Raw genomic sequence first — 17654 nt, forward strand, 5'->3', positions numbered from 1 at the left:
TGGCTGATGTTGCCCCCATAGACCTCTACAGGAGCAGAGACTTACCGCCTCCCATTTGCCACAGATGTCTCCAGATCATCTCACTTGTTTCTGTAGATGAGTATTCCAGGCATCCAAGTTTGCCTTCTAAACCAATTTATTAAAAATTGGGATTAAAAAACAAACAAACAAACCCTTAGCTGGTCTTTTATAGAACCTGAAGGTCAAATAGAGAGTCAGAATGTTGGTTATATTCCAGTGACATGTCTATTCAGTGCACTTTTCCCATGGATGGTTAGTAATAATTAACATTAATTAGTCAATAAAAAAGCACACATGAAGGTATTTACATCATTTTTTGGATCTTTGTAATTTTGGATTATTGAAAATAGCCACCTTTTCCAAATTATCTCCATATCTTCTTTTTCTCTGTGTCAATTTGCTCCATTTTGCAAAAAGCCTGACCTACTTTTGTGAGTCCATTTTGTAGAATTGAGATTGTGTTTCAAGACATGGTTATGACTGCCCCTATGTGGTTTATTTTGGAAGTACTTAAGAAGAAAATAAGAGATTGAAATCTTAAGGTTAGTTACATAGCCTTGACATTTTGCCTAATCTCAGTAACCCATATCCACTGATACATTTTTCCCCAATGATAACATCCAGTTAATGGTTTGTTTTTTTTTTTATCTGCATCCTGTGTGGTTGCATGGGAAACACACAGACACACAAATGCACACATAGAAATATATATGTACATGTACATACAAAATCTATATATGTGTGTATATGTATACATAAAACTAAATATATGTATATACACATATACACACTCGCAATATATGTATATCTGTTCACTTCATTTTCCTTATTTATGCAAATGGATTCATATTATGCATACTTTTTTTTGTACCTTGATATTATTCTTTTCAACGGTTGTGTAGTTTTCATTTGTGGATATTTCTATTGTGTCCAGTTGTTTGTGTTTTATATTTATTTTGTTTTGTTATTAAAAATTGTACCACTGGTATACTCTAGTGATATTATTTTGAATTTTTACAATCATATTAATGATGGGAAGTCCTAGAAGTAACATTCTGGATCAAAAAGTGTGTATATTTAACATTTTGGAACATATTGGCAATTTGTACCTCAACATATTAGTACCAACTCTAATTTTCTTGAATCTGTACCTTTACTAGATCTTCTTGAAATTTAATTTTCTCTATTCTGATTTTTATCCCTTTACAATGAATGCAGTTGTACACTTTTCCATATGTATATTGCATATCTGTCTTCATTGTTCTGTAAAATTCTTGTTCGTACGTCAGATGTGAATATCCAGATTTCAGAATTTTCTCTGGATTGGTTAGCATTCTAAAACTGTCATTTGTCAGGATAATTTTTATCTAGAGTTTCTGGAAGAGAAACCTGCTAGCCCTTGTTGCCTGTTCAAGAGCTATGTGTCCCAGGAGTATTAAAGTCGACAGTTTGCTGCCTGGTTGAGATGCCATATGATATTTCCCTTGGGGCAAAAAGTTTTTCTTAATGTGTCATCTCTATAGGTTTCCCCAAAGGCTCCTGAGTCTTATAAGATATCATAGTCAAAGGTGAAACCACGGCTTACTAGCTATAAAGAGTGAAATGCTCACAACTTTCTCTTATTAAGCCCAGTAATTACTTGGCAAAGGCTGAAGGAGGAGAATGGTGGAGTGCCGAGGGCAGGTACCCTGAATCAATACCCTCGTAATTCTGAGAATGTTCCGAAGTTTGCTCAATCACTATTTATTGAACCCCTATTATTTGTAGGCCAGCTACTAATTAATTCTTGTGTGTACAAAATGTATATCGAATAAAAAATACTTGTGTTTTTGCCTGTCAGGCACAGTGTGCCATGGGTGTAAATTGAAATGAGAAGACATACTTTAAATTCTAAAGTGGAGAACCCTCCTGGATGGACTTTATCTAAGCAGAGTTTGCGGGGAGGACAGAGATCATACTCAGTGTGTGAGAAATTGGGATGCCAATGATGTCTCTGTCATTCTCCTGATCAGGTGCCCACTGGACAAATTACTGGCAAGTTCAGTAACTTCTCAATATCTAGCTATAGTGTTATAGGCCCTCCTCTCATAATTTATCCTCAGGCTCAACTCTGTGCATGTGGTTTCTCACAGTATTCAAAGGCGGAAAGGCATCCTGTGACTGCATTGGAGAAAATGATGGAGTCAAGTTTTGCCGGCCCCCAGTCATTCCCAGAGGTCCCTTCTCCTGACAGAGGAAGCCAGTCTGTCAAACACCACAGGTACAGGTAGCTACTCATGGTGGGGATGGGCACGTTCACACTATGTCTAATGCTGGGCAACACAGGCCAACGAATGGCAACCTGATTCAGGAGAGATGATTGTTCTTGCTTCCCCTTAGTTCTCCATGGAGATGGAGATGGATGCTCAAGCAGCTGCCAGCCAGTAAACCAAAGCTAACAGCAGGCGGCCATGCACCTGTAAGAAGCCTGAAGGAACTATTAACAACACCCATCAAAGCTGCAGACACAGACCAGTGAATGAAACAATTGCATTCTGAAAAACTATTAAAAACATGAGTTTTTCCTAGCCTGCCTTATTACTGTCTGCAAATTTAATGACTAATTCTTCCCTAGGCAGCTGATGTGACATACTCCATGTCTTCCAACATGGTTCTTACACAAAAAAAAACTTTTCAGGGGGAGGAAGCTTGGCAGGTGTTCTCCTTGGGATTATAAGATCTGTTATCAATGGGGTGGCACTCTTTTGCAAGCTGACCATAGAAATTGGTTCTTTGGGGTAGAAAGCCAAACACAAGATTATCTTATAAATACCATAACATTCGGAGGCCAAGCAAGTTTTTCAGCATCTTCTAGTCACGTGCTGCATTTCATATACAAAAATCTGAAACTCCGAAGATGCAGTCTTTGTTCTAAACCAAGTGCCAAAATTTGGGACTGATGTTATGTTTATGTGCATCTGAATGTAATAGCCTCAGTCTTTGTGGAAGTTGTGCAGTGATTTAAGCATCCTTTTCTTAGTGAGAAGTACAGTATTTTAAAATTAGATATATACATATGAAAAGATTAAAATTTCAAAAAAGGAAAAGGTACAAAATAGTAGTTGTCACTTATCGTGATAAGCATCAAGTCATGTATAGAATTGTAGAATCATTATGTTGTATCTCTGAAACAAATATAACATTGCATGTCAACTATATTAAAAAAAAAAAACCTTGAAAAAACAGCCAGTTGTCCCCAACAATAACAGATAAATATTGTTGACCCATGGTTTTCACATATCTAGGCAATGTTTTGGAAAACCTCCATGACAGAAACATGCATTATACATGTATCTTCTTCCTTGACTGTCAGTGAGTCCCCTAAAAAAGGATTTTCTTGATGCTGGCCACATTTACTGGGAGGTTTTCAGTCTGTATACTAATCCTCATTATTGGATGGTGATTTTTTTTCCCTCATTCTACGTGAGTAGAGACTGAGATACCAAAGGTTTGCTAAATTTTTTTTTAATGGTTTAAATATTTTCACCTTGGAATTGAAATATTGATTTGGCTGTTGGATTATTGCTTTATTTATTAACTACAAGTTTTGGGTGATATCATTTGAGGCATTTAACAAGAAACAGATAGTTTCTTGTTAAAAGAGTGTTTTAGTTCACTAGATCTAATGGAAGCTCTTTAATTAGGGAAATAAGTCCAAAATTACCAGTCTTTTATAAGATGGATATTTTCTCCAAAACAACATTTTCTCCTGCTGATTATAACACATGTTGAAGTGGTGTCCCATCCAGTAGAGTAAAATAATTATGTATAATATTATTCTAGGACTGTATTATGCCATCAATGTTTTAGAGTTGAAGTAAAAAAGAATTACAGTTTCTAATGTATTTGACCTGCAAATACCCGACCCTATTCCTTATCTGTTGACATACCGCCTTCTTAAACTTGGCTTCTACTATGTTTATAGGAACCACTCACAAATCAAATAAGGACATTTTTAAGATATCTTCCTTTTTGTTTGGTTTAATGACATTGCAGTATTTGTTGGCATATATTGTGTCCTGATAGACAGACAAGGGTTGATTTATAAAGTGCTTTTAGAACTTTGTAAATTATAGTTTAATATATAATAGCTTTTGTTTTGTAAAACATACAGTAGACTTAAACGTTTTCATGATTGATAACCTGGTCACTGATTTACACATCCTGCAAACTGCTCTATAACTTCCCGAATGCACTGGGTTAGAAGGCTTGAATAGTTGATTGATCAGTAGGTGTAGAACTGTTTTTGAAGATGGGTCACTAGTTCATAGTGGAAGACTTTGTTGTTGTGACAGTTTGGCTAGCTATGAATAATTAATTTCTTTTTTGTGCACTGCAAACATGACTTATTTGGATAACTCATTATAACAAAACTATTAATTCAAAGCCATTATTTCTCATGTTTAAAAGGGAAAACAATCCTCTTGCTTTTTAAAGAAAAATCTATTATGTTATGTCATACCTATTACATTACATTTTGGCAATATAACTCTCTTATGGACAGCATGTATGTGGGGTTTTTAGAGTGAAATAAGACCAGGGTTTTCGGTGATTACCATGAGCCCCCGAGTTGTCAGGTGAAGAGGAGGAGTCAGGGGAGCTCATTACACTGAGCCCCTACTCCCTGCCCGGCTCCATGCATAATCTCTTTTGTAGCCCTACTACAGTCCTATGAAGATACTGAAGCATGATGCTAAGACCTTCCTTTGGCACCTCTCCAACCCATATTTAGTTTTTACCTTTTTCTGCCTTGCCCTGTGCACGGAAAGAGTGGCAGGCTGTCTTGTCTGCTGTCAATACAAAGCACAGGCAGGAGATGGAAGGATGGGTGGAGACTGAAGTCCTGGTCTTTCTGTGCCCTCCCTCCCTGCTCGCCTCAGCTGAGTCCCTTGTCCCTCTTCCCGGGGCCACAGTGCCTGCCAGGTGGTCCTTTCCTTACAACTCCCCTTCCCTCTTCACTCTGATAGTTTCCTCCTCCCCTTAACCCTTCAGTTACAGTGATATAAACAGCCTCCCCTCGTTACTTGGCCCGAATACAGTAGTGTCCTATGTTGGCTTTTTTTCCCCTCTTAAACACTGAGGACACCTTTGTAAACAGTAAAATCTCCCCAATGACCCAAATTAGAGTACCATCTCTTTCCCTTTAGGACTCTGACTGGTAGAAATATTTCCCCCAGTATCATGCTGCTAGTAAAGTACAGACCTGAGATGCACCCCCAGATGCAGCTAATTCTAGGACCAAAGCCTGAGTACCCCCACAGATGCCATAATAGCTCCTGGATAATACAGATAGATGCTAGAAGGGAGGGGAAAAGAGCTATTGGAACTCTTTAAACTTGTGGCCTCGGTGACCTAACTAGCAGTCCCATGTTGTCAACAGACAAGAAATACCATGATAAAGAATGAAGGTATAATATGTTGCAAGGTATGACCTAGTGTTTGTACAAACTCGAGAAGTTAATGTTGGCTTGAAGAAGGTAAAGTTTGATCATTCACTTTGCCAAAACCAGGAAAGTGTCTCCTGGCTCTCAAATGTCAGGTTCTCAAACTCTGATCTTAAATATATGAGATGTTTTGTTTTGTATCTACTAAGTAGAAAAAACAGTAATGTTGGGAGGGAAAGTTCCAGAATTCCAATTAATGTAGTGACATGGGTAAAATTACTTTGGGAAACTGGTCCCTTTAGAACTTGATAGGTTTGCTGAAATTTTGAAAATGATTTTCAACTTTCTCCATGTGGCTTTGGTATTTTTAGAGTTAAATGAGAATACAGCAAAAGATTCTAATTTCGCTTGTTATCTGAACCCTGCAGAACAAGTCTGACCACATAAACTGGCATCACATGGAATGTCTACATAGGAACAGAGTTCTCCTTACCAGTCCCCACGGCTGTAGGGTACATTCAGTGGGGTAGAGATGGAAATGGGTATGGAATAGGTAACAAGTCAAATTGGCAATTGATTTTTATAAAGAGTCTAGCTCTTTTGCTTAGCACGATCTATGTAGGAATCTCAGTCTCACCTAAGACATATCCCGTGTATGCCTTTTGCCCTGTGATGGCATATGAACACATGGTTATTTAGGTGTTTGGGGGTATAAGTCAAGGAAAATATATAATCAGATGTTTATTAAAAGCAAATTCAAAAGAAAACCAATTTAGTTTCGCAAGATTGATGAAAATCTGAGGTAGTGAACTGGGAATTTAGCACATATGTTAAGGAGAGAAGGCCAACTCAAATGAGGTTTATTTATTCTACCACTAACACAAATGAACTTTTCCCGGTGAATCGCTTCGGAGTTCCTGTGTTTAGTTTTTGTCAGTATCTAATAACAAAGCCATTTTTTTTTTAAAGATTTTATTTATTTATTTGAGAGAGAGAGAATGAGAGATAGAAAGCGCGAGAGGGAAAGAGGGTCAGAGGGAGAAGCAGACTCCCTGCTGAGCAGGGAGCCCGATGTGGGACTCGATCCGGGGACTCCAGGATCATGACCTGAGCCGAAGGCAGTCGCTTAACCAACTGAGCCACCCAGGCGCCCAACAAAGCCATTTTTATTTTTATTAGAGAGATAGCTACTCTGTCCTGGATAATGAGGGTGGCTGAGAATCAGGAGCTTGAGTATTCCTTAAGCCCACCTCTTATCTTTGGCTGGAAACCTGTGATTTTTTTTAGTCCATTGTGCTCCAAACTAGAAAGCCAGAAACATGGGAACTTCTCTTTGTCTCAGTTCCTGCAAGGGTGAATGGATTCAGCAACTTCTGGTCTCCTCCTAGCAGATATTCTACCGTCATGGATGGAGAGCCTAATCTAGAACTTTTGAGTATCTGGAGTGAAAAGGCAGTGTTTGAAAAGTTTGAGCAGCCACATACAAGGTTCGTGCTAGGATCAATCTGTTGGTTTTCTTTCATCCCAGCAGGAGTCTGTCCTCTTGCTGCAGCCCAGGGCAAAGGAGTGGTATGCTCCATAGGAATGCCTTCAGGAGAACACCCCCCTCGCCCAGAAGTAGGCTGGGTGGCATCGTGGGACCAGCATATCAGCAACTTGAGGAATCAAGGATCCCAGACCAGGATATGATACCTCGTCAAGGGTAGGTCTTAAAAGCAATGGAATTTAGGGAGGGTGTCATGAATGTTCAAACTTTAAATTGAGTTATTATGTTCTTTGGGGTTTTCTTCTTTGATTTTTGTCATTAATAGTCTATTTATGCTTACTTCTATCTTTGTTCCACAAAAGATAAACTAAAAAGAATAGGTACAATGAAAATAGATATTAGGGAAATGTGAGACAGAATAATAACACTAGGGAGCAAGTAAGTGTATAGCTCTCTAGGCAGTATATTATATAGTTGCTAAAACAACTGGGGATTTGTCTTTGATTTAAAAGAAAAAGAGAGATTTCTTAGGAGGACTAATGTATTCCTTCATTCTTAGGTTTGAAAAACAATTACTCAGTTCTCTAATCAATATTGTGGGCAATACCCTCAACAGTAATCTGTAATGTATTTATATATAGTATCTGCTTCTGCCCAGAGTGTTCTTGAACGTGTCTCAGTCAATGTTGACAGCATATTGTCAAAGTACAACTTGCGGAACTGAGATCTCTAGGTTCATTTGTGGTATAGGTGTGGAAAGATGGGCTTTGGACACCAGGGCTGCTGTTCATTCTTGCAGTGCAAAAGGTGCCCTTTCCTCCAAGTGGATGCAGACCCTCATTGGGCTCATGGCATGGTGAGTAGAGTAGGATGAATTTTAGCCCCCATTCACCTAATTGGCATAAATTGCCCAGTCAGACATGGTAGCCCTTCCTTAAACTGACTGGAGCTTAAATCTCATCTTTGAAAAAAATTTTATCTTCTGAACTTGTTTTCTCATGTATAAATTAGGCAAAATAATAGCACCTTCCTAAGGGTTGTTGGGCAGATTAAAAAAAAATTACATGTGTAAAGGGCTTGTAACTGACACATAGTAAGCAGAAAACTAGTCTGGCATTTATTGTCACAGAAACTGTTAGAGAGCTATTAATTTCAAGAGCAATGCAATCAGGGTTTATTCCAGAAATTTCAGGAATCCGTTCTCTCACTCAAGCCACGTTCTTGTTGCATCTGTTTTTTACCACTCTGGATAAGGCAGGCCAAGTCTCTATGCTGTTTTGGCCTGGCTGATCTTTCCAGACTGTCTATATCAAACTGAGGGCCAAAGCAGTTAGGAGATATCTATCACAGAGCCTTACCTTCTCTTTTTCTTCTTGGCAAGTTATACATACACCAATGCCCTGTCTGACAAAACTCAGCAACAAATTTCTTCAGAAAGAAATTTGTAGTTTTGAAGCAATTCCAAATGGGCTGTAAAATACCTTTGGTACAGATCTGGGGTGACAGTTTGTAAATTCAGCGTAACAACCAGGTTGTCCAAAATGTATAATGAAAGTCAAGAAGCAGTTTGCATTTCTCTTTGCCTTATATCTAGAAAAGGGGCTTGCATTTAGCCTCTAATTATAATTAATCATGTTTCATTTCTTTTCTTCTTAAATCGCTAAGCACAGATAGTGATTCTTAAATCACTAATAATGCCTGTTACTTAGGAATGTATATATGGGTGAGAAGGAGTGAAGGGAAATCCAGTTCAGAGATTTTGTGGGTGGGGAGAGAACCCAGCCCATGCTGTCTCTCTTTTCATTGGGTACTGTTATGGCTCTTACCCCATGTGTTAAGGATGCCCTGAGCCTGTGCCAGGCATAGGCTTGAACCCTACCTACATGAATCTTCAGAGGCTCAGAGATCCATGCATGTTCAGGCACTGCTTTGTCTTTTACCTCCTGAGAGACTTACACTTATTGTCCGCATAGTGGTAGTTTTCTTTTGGTTCAATCATCATTGGGTTTAGAATATTCTCTCCAGCTGGCTGGCCACGTGTATTTTTCTGTATGTGATATGCACCCGATGTTGATAAATGGTGACTCGAAGTCACTGTGTGCTCAGCACAATGAATCTCAGGGGGCAATCTCATTCTCAGTTCTTGAAAGCAGCTATTTTCCACTCCTGGGGGACTGACCGTCTCTCCGGGCTGGAAATGGGATTGGTAATAGAATTTCACAGCTAAAGACCCTCTTCAAATCTGGCCCTAGCCCCAAGGGGGAGTGAATGAATTAACAAGAGCTATCGGCCATCTGCTACTTGTTTATCAAGCATGTGGGCACTGTCTGCTAGTTAGGCTCCTGGTGTGTATGACTTCTCTTCTTGGCACTTACGTCAGCCCAGCTTGAACCCAGCACATATCATAGGGAGGTCTGATGAAGGGATGAGATGAAGAAGAGATTCTTCAGGAGCTTTACCTGGAATGAGAGACCTGCGACAACCATGGCAACAGCTTACAGAGCTCTGAACTAGGTTCTGTCAGGCAAATCAAACTCATGTCTTCATATGCTAGACAGAAAGAAATTGAATCACAGAAGTAGATGGCCACCTCCAAAGTAGAAGGGATCCAAACTGAATACCTACCTCACTTAGCTAGCAACTTTACAGACTTAAGTGATCCTTTAAGAAGTTTAAAAATGAACATACTAAGAATAGCAGAGTTTAAATGGCTAACCTAAGGTGGCATATCCCGTGTAAAAGGACCGAGATTGAATACTAGCCTTTCTGACTAAATGAACCACTAAGCCGGGAAAGAAATGTGAAGAAAATCACATTCATGGATGATGATGTATAAATGGAATAGCTAAGTATATGGATTTGGAGGGAAAAGTGGATCTCTTCAATTTAGTCAGTTGATTTCAATGCCATGCACACCAGGAACTGAGGCTCGGAGTCCCTTGTAGAAACACAAATTCCTTGGCCGGACCCCTGAATCCCTGGGAACCAAACCAAGTGACTACTGTTGGAATTTCTCATCTTTAAAAGGATGCTTTGACTCCCCTAGTTACAAATGAAATGCACTTGTGATTTCTTTGGTGAGAGATCGGAGGTAGGCAGCTCAAACTGGTATTTTATAGTCACTGAATGACCAGCTATGGATCAAACTTGTGAAAGAAGTCAGTGACTCTTAAGGGACACAGAACTCTGAAGTATCTTCTAATCCAGAACCACATTAGAAATGTAACTCTCACTTAAACTTCTGGAGAGTAGTATGTAGCTTCTACTCAAATACCAGTGCTGGGACCCTTCATTCTGAGAAGGAAGAGAGGACTCTGGTTGAATAGTGTGCCTCTGGTTGAACAGCACAGAGGCATTACTTCATTTAGTCCCCAGAGGAATTCCCCTAGGTCAGTATTCCCACCTGTTTTAATTAACGAAAAAATATAAGTGAAGCTGCCATTTATCTAAGATTCCAGAGCTTGTAATGGCATTGGGACTTAAAATCATGTCTGATATAAAACAAAATCACATTTTTGGAGAGTTCTAATTGTTTGAAGTCCTCTCCATGTTATAGTAACATTCTAGATTTCAGTTATTGCCAGCCATGTGTCCCATACCTGCCTTGCAAGGTGACACATAAGCTAAATGCAATTCCTCTTACTCACCCAAGTCCGTAATTCAGAAGACTGCCCCACGTTTGGTTTGAATTGCCTTTGATTACTTTGTCTTCATGCCAGTGTAGTCATGAGGCTACAATTTACTAAGTCCTCTGAGATATTTATGCCTTTACCCAACAGTTTTACAAGGAATATTTAGATGCTGGTATAAGAATGTGCACCTGTCACCATCACATTTCATCCTGTTAAATTCTACCCGCAGATACACCCAGAAGATATCTATGGGGAATACAATTTTATCCCAATTATATTTCTTGGCTCTGTGCCACTGGTGAATGCGATAAGCAGACATCCTCTATCTTCATGCATATTAGTGATGCTAACAGGTTGACATCTGACCCCTTTTTTCCTGTTGAAATTAAGACATTGATCAGAAACTTTAGGGTCAGATTTTCAACCATATAACGTATAAGTGAAAGGCATAAGATCCCCCAGGGAATTTCCTTGTACATGACTATACAATTAGACTGTAATTGTAAAAAAGATTATACATCCCTAAAAAGGTGTTCTAGTGCACCTTAGGTAGGATTCCCACTCATTTCTGGCTTTGATAAGAAGAATTACAATCAAACAATTTGGGATTAACTTGTTCCTCTGCTGCTTACCAAAGGTATAATTTGAGGGAAGTCACTTGAGTGCCCCTTAATCTAGTTTATTCATCCATCGCATGGTAATAATAATAAATAAGCCACAGCTTTTTAAAAAATTAAATGAGGTAATTAGACATAAGCATGCTTTTAAAAAACATTTTGCTAATGTCAGCTGTTATTATGTGTGAAATGGACATTAACTGGGATATAAGGGGAGCACTTACCTTGAAAATTTGTTCATGAATTCATGCATCCACTTGATCAGGATTTATTGATTGCCAACTCTGTACTAGGCATAGTAAGAAGGGATGGAGCTACGAAGACACCTAAATTTGATCCTCATCTTTTCTCACTGGTGAAAAGACAGACCCCTAAATTGCTCTGATTCTGTCCTTACAATAAAGACTTCTATTTAGTATGCAAGACACTTCATTGCAATTATTCTTTCCATTTATAAACATGATTGTTATTTGCACTGTAATGCAAGACAAGGGGAATAAGACCTATTCTATGGAGGGTGGATATGTTTAGATTATGCTTAAATTTTAATGTTTCATTTAACATTTAAATTAAGGACAAATAACTGAGAGAATAGGGACTACTGTTCAGGACCCCAAACCACATTTCTGTGAATCCACAACATACCTGCCCTACTCTCTGGCACTGGAAAATTTACCAGCTCTGAACAGGCAATAAGAGGGCTAGCCAGATCCTGGCATATTCCAAAGACTTGGAATGGTACCTTAGCATTCTTGACAAGCTGCTGCCGTGCACCAACGAACTACCTTACTTGGCTCCAGAAACCATGTGAGGAAAGTTGCTATATTGGTAGAGGCCCAATGGACTTCACTTCAATGTTCATCCCTGGAGAGGAATTGTATGCCTCCATTCCCGTTTGTAGGCTCAGCAATCTGGCAGTGAGGCAGTTTCTACAGAGTAGAGACCCACTGAAAATCGGATTTGGTCCCTGTAAACTCAGTGTGAAGCAGGAACACTCAGGATGATAGCACCTTGATGCTTCATGTCGGGCTTCCTGATTGCCCCCAACTAGTGTGGCCACGAGTCTACAGACTAAACCCGGGCTGAGAGGGTGGTCACAAGGATGGAGTGGAGTAATGCCATTATGGGTTTCCTGTTTGTCACTATGGAAAGGCCACACTTACCTGCTCAATCCCCATTTACTTTGTATTCTAGGATAGAGGTCAGGAAGACTATACCCCACCTGCCTATACAGCTGTGGTGTGTTGAAAGATCCCTGGACTTCAAGTAAGAAGATCTGGGTTTGAGTCTCAGTCTGTCACTTATTTTCTGTGTGACCTTGGGCAAGTCACTTCACCTCTCTGAGCTTCAGTTTACTTCTCTGTTTAACTGGGAGCATATTATCCGTCTCATGGGGTTGCTGTGAGAATTCAGTGAGATGGTGCATGTGGAAGTGCTTTGTTGACTGAATATTGCTCTAAGGAAACACAGCAGAAAGCAGAACATGTAACACCATGTTTCTTTTTCAGGTATTCATCCAGTGGTTTAAAAAACCAACAAAATGCATCCATAAATATGCAACTGCCTTCACGAGAGACAAATTCCTATTTTAATAGCTTGGATCAAAAGGACCTGATGGGCTATTCATCCACGCGGGCCAGTTCTGTGCCCATCATCCCTTCAGTGGGTCTAGAGGAAACCTGCATGCAAATGCCAGGGATTTCTGAAGTCAAAAGCATCAAATGGTACAAAAACTCCTACTCTGCTGATATTGTCAATGTGAGTATTCCAGTCAGCGATTGTCTTATAGCAGAACAACAAGAAGTGAAAATATTGCTAGAAACTGTCCAGGAGCAGATCCGAATTCTGACTGACGCCAGGCGGTCAGAGGACTATGAACTGGCCAGCGTAGAAACCGAGGACAGTGCAAGTGAAAACACAGCCTTTCTCCCCCTGAGTCCCACGGCCAAATCAGAATGCGAGGCACAATTTGTCTTAAGGAAGGAAATACAAAGAGACTCCGCATTGACCAAGTGACTTAAGATGGAGGAATCTGTGCATTCTGTGCTTTGCTCAACAGGAAAAGAGAGGAAATTAAATACAAATTATTTATATGCATTAATTTAAGAGCATCTACTTAGAAGAAACCAAATAGTCTATCGCCCTCATATCATACTGTTTTTTAACAAAATATTTTTTTAAAGGGAAAGAAACGTTTCAGGAGGGATAAAGCTTACCTCTAAAGCTTTTGGGTAGAATTCTGAATACCATTTCAGTTAGTCCCAATGCCGGCCTCTTTTGGCTCTTAGTAGATGTGGGTGATTCAGACCCTCAGCCCCACTGCACCAGTGTCCTCATAAAAAAGCACTGGCAGTTATCTGGTTTCAAAGAGACAAGCAGTATCCTGAGGGTGGACGTGCCAGTGAGCAGGTGGCTCTTGCATTTGGCTTGCTGGTCCCAACCCCTAAATTTCTCTTCACTCGACAGCCTCCTCACAGGTTATGTCATGTCAACCAATGTAGTGTTTTCTCTTTCATTTTTGAAGAATGACACAAAGACTGTGGAAGGGGGAGGACAGGAGATAGAAGGAGTAATCGGGGGCAATCTTAGCTACTCTCATGTGCCAGTTCCCTCTGAAATTTGAAGGCACAGAATCTCAGAGGGAGGTGTGAAGGAAATTATTATAGAAAAAAGGATGAGAAAAATCACAATGTCGTGTCACTAAAACCATGCGAATAGAAGTGTTTTTCTTTGAGATTGTGTAGGGGCTCCAAAGGAGCGTTTCTCAGTGTGTGTGCGCCTGTGTGTGTGTGTGTGAGCGTGCGTGCACGCATGTGCGCGCGCATGTGTGTATGTATGTGTGCATGTGCGCGCACAAACGGGCGTTGGTATGGGCTTGCTCACTCGAGCACAGGTATGCTGTATGCACATGTGTTCATTGTGTGTATGTGTGTGCATGTGTGTGCATATTAAGCTTGCTAAAATTTGTTCTAAAACATCAGGGGATTTAATATTCAGAAAAAAAAATTTCCCTCTCAGATCTGTTCACTTTAAATTTATCCATTAAGTATAAAGTTCAGTTAGTAAGTTCTTAAATCAAGGTCACTTGCATGGCGGGGTCCTATAAAACTCTTGACAATGTCAAGATCATTTTCTGGTGTGAATACTTTTGAGAGGAACAACTATTGGCTCATTAATGATATCAGTATCACAAGGCGAGTTGAGGATGTGTGTTTATTTTGAATCATGCACACTTAAATGATTTACACAAGCCAATTATCAAATTGACAGTTACCCTTTGCTTTCTCGTCATCCTCATTACTATTTATTTTGTAGCAAGTCTACTATTTGCGGACCAAGACATTGGCTTCTGTGGTTAATATGGAAAGAATAAATTGTTGAAATCACAAAGCCCAGACTTTTCAGTTCACAGGAAGCCCCCCAAAGAACAGTAAATTGTGTTGTATGTTCATTTGGAATAAAGCAATATTTTTACCACTGCTAAGGTGAACTGAAACTTCTCCTGAAGATTTGTCTGTTTTATTTACCCTTATTTTCATGGGGCATTCAAGGAAATTAGTGTTCACATAACCAGTCTTTTTCCAATTATTGGTGGTGTTGAGTTGTTATGTTTACACTGTTTTAAATAAAAAGGCACAGTATTTGAAAGTTTATAAAAGATTTCTTTTACTGCAGTCTGGGAAGACTTTGGTTAAAATTTCCTTGTGGAAGATTCACATTACATTGAAAGGGAATGTAACTATATCTGAATCAAATATTGAATACATACAATTCTTATTGAGGTTGTTTCTGTTGAAAATACATTGCAAATTGCTCTTTGAGGACATTCTTTAATAACAGACATAATGTCATGCAGGGGAAGGAAAACATTATGTTCTTACCAACAAGTTAGTGGAACTTCAAGGTCTCAGTTGTTGAAAACACTTTGGTAGAAATGCATTTTATATTTAACAAAAGGTTTTTGGTATCCATTAATTGTCCTAGTATACTTATATTATTTTGAATATAGAGGTAATGTTGTTAGACTCTGAAAAGATTATCACAAATTTTTAATGTCTAGACCGCCTAGGCTCCCATTTAAAAATATTGTATCTTTGGGGCAAGGATATATGACACCCATAAGTTGCGTATCCAATATGTTACTGTGTTGAAATTTATCACTATTATCAAACATTAACTGGAAGGTCTCACAAGTCTGTTGAAGTCAACCTTGTTTCTTGGGTTTTTCATCACAAGTTTACCTGTAGCACACCTAAAGGATTCATACAGATTTCACCTAATTAGGAGGTGATAATTAGGTGACTCACAGCAGTTACTTTAATATATTTTTCACTCTGAAAAGATTGAATATTATCAATCAAACATAAGTCCTGACCCAACCCCCACTTTTTTTTAAAAGTAGAACCATATATTATGTGATTATAAACACTCTGGTGCATCGTGAAGAGCATTAATATCAGGCTCACCCACTGGCAGTCTGATGTAAAGTTTAGAGATATAATTATTTCCTAATTGATAATCAAGACAAAAATCTTCCATAAAGAACAAATATTAAAGGTTATTTCAGTGGTCATTTGTCTTCTTTTGGAATATGAAGCTCTCTGAAAAGGGCCCAAGCTCAAAATCCACATTTTTGGGCACCATCTGACAAGTGCTGATAGCATCAAGACTTTCAAAGTTGATCTAACATGGCAAACACCTGGAGCCATTGGTACCTTGTCCTTCAAGCTCATGTGCCTACAGAGAGGTGCTTATTTCTACAAGACACCTTTAATTTTGCTTCATTTTCCTTGTCTTTTTTATGTGAATAGATATTTGAGATTTGTAACTAAGTAAGTTGCATATTAGTTATTTACTGAAGAGTGAATGTCACTCACTAGTTTTTCACTCTGAATCATTTTCTAATTAGTCTTTTTTTAATACAAGGCATATATTATTCCAAGTTGCCATGGAACACTGTTGTTCAAAATATATGACCAATTTGATGTTAATGAGAAATAATAGAAATGATGTTGGAGAATTGGCATCCAAATTTTCTTTCTGATTTTCCCATGTATGTTATCAAATGCTCTACGTTTTACACTCTAATCCAGTATCTACCTTGCTATGGGCTAAGGACTAAATATTTGTAAATTTATCACATCTCCAATGATTCACATCATTTCTAAGTAGCAATAGCAAGGTCTTCTGGAGGAGGAAAAGTGCTGATTTTAGGACTTCACAAATTAAATCTCTTCTGATAATAATAGCATATCAGACCAACCAAAAAGAGAAAAGTAGGGCCAGGCTGACTTTGAGAGAATGCGCATTGGCTTCCAGATTGAATGACAGCTACAATGTAAGTGAGGCCTCTGGCAACCATGGCGAAGGCTGTCAATAACCAGGTCTCCACCAGAATACACTTGATGTATGCAGCAGTCATGCACAACCATCTGCTGTATGGTGCTCTAGGAAACCATGGCTCCCTAAGTGCGGGCAGGTTCTGGTTCCTTTGATCCCAGCCCTGTAAGCCAGAAAATATCGCCCTGAGACAAGTGCTGTGAAACATTTCCCAAATGAGCATCTACTATACTTAGGAACACAGCAGGAGGGGTGGGATTTTTATTTGATCTTTTGGTATCCGGGAAACATTTTATATATAAAGAATACTTTTTTATTATTATTCGATTGTATAGATTCAGTACAGTGTATTTGATGATAGCCTATCTCTACTGTGTTTGTACCTTAGTCTTCAGAAATTCAGTCTTCGTCCAGGAAAGATCAGCACAATGTTTCTGGGCTGTTCTCAATTTTAGATGCATCCCAATATGTTGTGGGAAATGCCTTTAAATAAGCTTTATCTCTTCCTCTTTTATTTTTTCTTTCCCTTTTAAAGAAATAGTGAGGGTGAAGGAAGAAATTCATTCCTTAAGATCCACCTTGTTTTCTTACAATTATCTGTTTTCTACTGTGACCACACACACACACACACACACACACACACACACACACATCTAAACGTATATGTATATATAAAATATATATGCATATTACATTTAGGTGTTTATTTTGTTAGCTTTATTTTCGCTTAATTTGACAAATATTAAAGTGAAAGCCAATGAAATAAAATCATTTAGGGATCAGCTGAACTGGCAATGTTTAGATAACAGAAGCATTTTTCAGTTCTTTCTTTTTCTTAGGTAAGCAGAAATATCCTCCGGTTGGAGAATTCACAAGACCCTGGAATAAAATCTCTGCTAGATTATCTCTTAGACATGAAGATTAAACTATGGGTGTATATGATTGCTGTCCCTATAGCATATAATGGTCTCAAATATATTTTTTACAAATATAGACACAAGTTCTCCCAAAGGTGCCTACACAGGTATCTTTGGCTTCAAGTGCCCATGAGCTCTAGTGAGGAGTTGAGGTCAAGGCAGAGTGACGAGGGGGAGATATTACATGTTAATATTGGATACCCCAGTGAAGATGTGCA

General features: G+C 38.9%; 1 protein-coding gene across 2 annotated transcripts; it reads left to right on the forward strand.

The window, feature by feature from the left end:
• The first annotated feature begins 2167 nt into the window (after positions 1 to 2167).
• On the forward strand, positions 2168 to 14987 carry LOC141371985 (pro-neuregulin-3, membrane-bound isoform-like). Of its 2 annotated transcripts, XM_073890449.1 has the most exons (4): positions 2168 to 2281; positions 6973 to 7146; positions 12374 to 12445; positions 12688 to 14987. In XM_073890449.1, the coding sequence occupies exons 1-4, from the start codon at positions 2196 to 2198 to the stop codon at positions 13193 to 13195; spliced, it is 840 nt and encodes a 279-aa protein (XP_073746550.1). In that variant the 5' UTR covers positions 2168 to 2195; the 3' UTR covers positions 13196 to 14987. The 2 variants fall into 2 exon arrangements, with proteins under 2 accessions (XP_073746550.1, XP_073746551.1); XM_073890450.1 differs by lacking the exon at positions 12374 to 12445 and having other exon boundaries at positions 12688 to 14984.
• Positions 14988 to 17654: the final 2667 nt, after the last annotated feature.

This window comes from Callorhinus ursinus, unplaced genomic scaffold, assembly GCF_003265705.2.
Source record: "Callorhinus ursinus isolate GAN/ISIS: 27379988/994484 unplaced genomic scaffold, GSC_fseal_2.0 scaffold183, whole genome shotgun sequence".
NCBI lineage: Eukaryota > Metazoa > Chordata > Mammalia > Carnivora > Otariidae > Callorhinus > Callorhinus ursinus.